This window comes from Parus major, unplaced genomic scaffold (genome assembly GCF_001522545.3).
Source record: "Parus major isolate Abel unplaced genomic scaffold, Parus_major1.1 Scaffold569, whole genome shotgun sequence".
Taxonomy (NCBI): domain Eukaryota; kingdom Metazoa; phylum Chordata; class Aves; order Passeriformes; family Paridae; genus Parus; species Parus major.
In genome coordinates this window covers 1-1,529 of record NW_015379457.1, presented here as the reverse complement: position 1 = coordinate 1,529, position 1,529 = coordinate 1, and the positions used below count along the sequence as shown (strand labels likewise).

At 57.0% G+C, this 1,529-nt stretch overlaps 1 protein-coding gene across 1 annotated transcript in view; it reads right to left on the bottom strand.

Moving 5' to 3' along the window:
* LOC107199312 (protocadherin beta-15-like) overlaps positions 1 to 1,526 on the bottom strand; it is a gene marked incomplete at its 5' end in the record, with an annotated part of 3,237 nt that extends 1,711 nt beyond the window's left edge. Inside the window, one exon of the mRNA XM_033511750.1 lies at positions 4 to 1,526. Coding sequence (XP_033367641.1) covers positions 4 to 1,526 — 1,523 coding nt within the window. The remainder of the gene's footprint in view (positions 1 to 3) is intronic.
* Between the last annotated feature and the right edge of the window lie 3 nt (positions 1,527 to 1,529).

Sequence of the window (1,529 nt, the reverse complement as noted above, 5' to 3'; positions counted from 1 at the left end):
GACAAGTCCTTGAGCAGGAGCGCGCTCACAGCTGCCGTGGCCGACAGGGGCGGCTTGCCGTTGTCTCTGACCAGGACAAGGAGCTTCTGCCTCACGCTGTCTCTCTCTGTCACCGGCCTCCTCAGACGCACCTCCCCGCTGTGGACACCCACCGTGAACAGCCCTGGCTCGCTGGCCCTCAGCAGGTGGTACGAGAGCCACGAGTTCTGCCCGGAGTCGGCATCCACGGCCACCACTTTGGTGATGAGGTAGCCCGCCTCGGCCGACACGGGCACCAGCTCACTGGACGCTGGGCTGCTGTCCTGGCCTGGGTACAGCACGAGCGGGGCGTTGTCGTTCTCGTCCAGCACCACGAGGCGGACGCTGACGTTGGCTCTGAGGGGAGGAGAGCCCGCGTCAGAGGCACTGACCGTCACCTCTGTCTGCCTCAAGCGCTCGTAGTCCAGGGGCCGCAGCACAAACACGTGCCCGTTCTCAGAGTTCACAGACACGCACGAGCACCAAGGCCCCTCTGCCGCTTGCACCGCTGCCAGGGAATAGCTCACCTTGCCATTCAGCCCCACGTCAGCGTCGGCAGCGCTGACAGCTCCGACAAACACCGTGGGCACATTGTTCTCACGCACGTACATGGTGTACGATGTCTGGTTGAAGACGGGGGCGTTGTCATTGACATCCGAGATGTCCACGGTGAAGGTCTGCGTGCTCGTCAGAGGAGGCGACCCTGCGTCTGCTGCCGTCACCCTGAGGATGTAGCGAGCCGTCTCCTCGCGGTCCAGCGCACTCACTGTCACCAGCTCATAGTAATTCTTATAGGCTGGCCGCAGCGAGAAGAAGAGCTGATCCTCGAGGCCACACGAGATCTTCCCGTTGGCCCCAGAATCCCGGTCCCTGACCGTGAACAGGGCAACCACCGTGCCGGGCGCTGTGTTCTCGGGGAGGGGACTGCTGAAGGAACTGACCACCACCTCTGGGGCATTGTCATTCACATCCACCACCTCCACCAGCACTTTGCAGATGGCTGAGAGTCCCCCACCATCTCTGGCTCTTACACTCAGTTCGTGAGTTTTTGCTGCCTCATAGTCCAGAGGTTTTGTGATTTTAATTTCACCCGTTATGGGATCAATCAGAAATAGTGAGTCATTCTGTCCCACATCTTGCCTCAGTTGATAGGAAATTTCCCCATTAATTCCTGCATCCTGATCCGTTGCTAGTACAATCAGAACCAGAGAGCCTTCTGGCATATTCTCCAAAACTTTTCCAACGTACACCGCCTGTGTGAAGACGGGTGCATTGTCATTTACATCCAGAATTAGAATTTTCACTTCAGTCGTCCCAGTTCTGGGAGGAGAACCCCCATCTACTGCAATGACACGGAAACCCATCACTGCCTGCTCTTCTCTGTCTAGTGGCTTTTCTAAGACCAGTTCCAGATACTTCTTGCCTGCGAACTGAATCCCAAAAGATAAATTAAAATACTCATTCTCAGGAGATATGCGGTATGCCTGGACTGTGTTGCTGCCAATATCGAG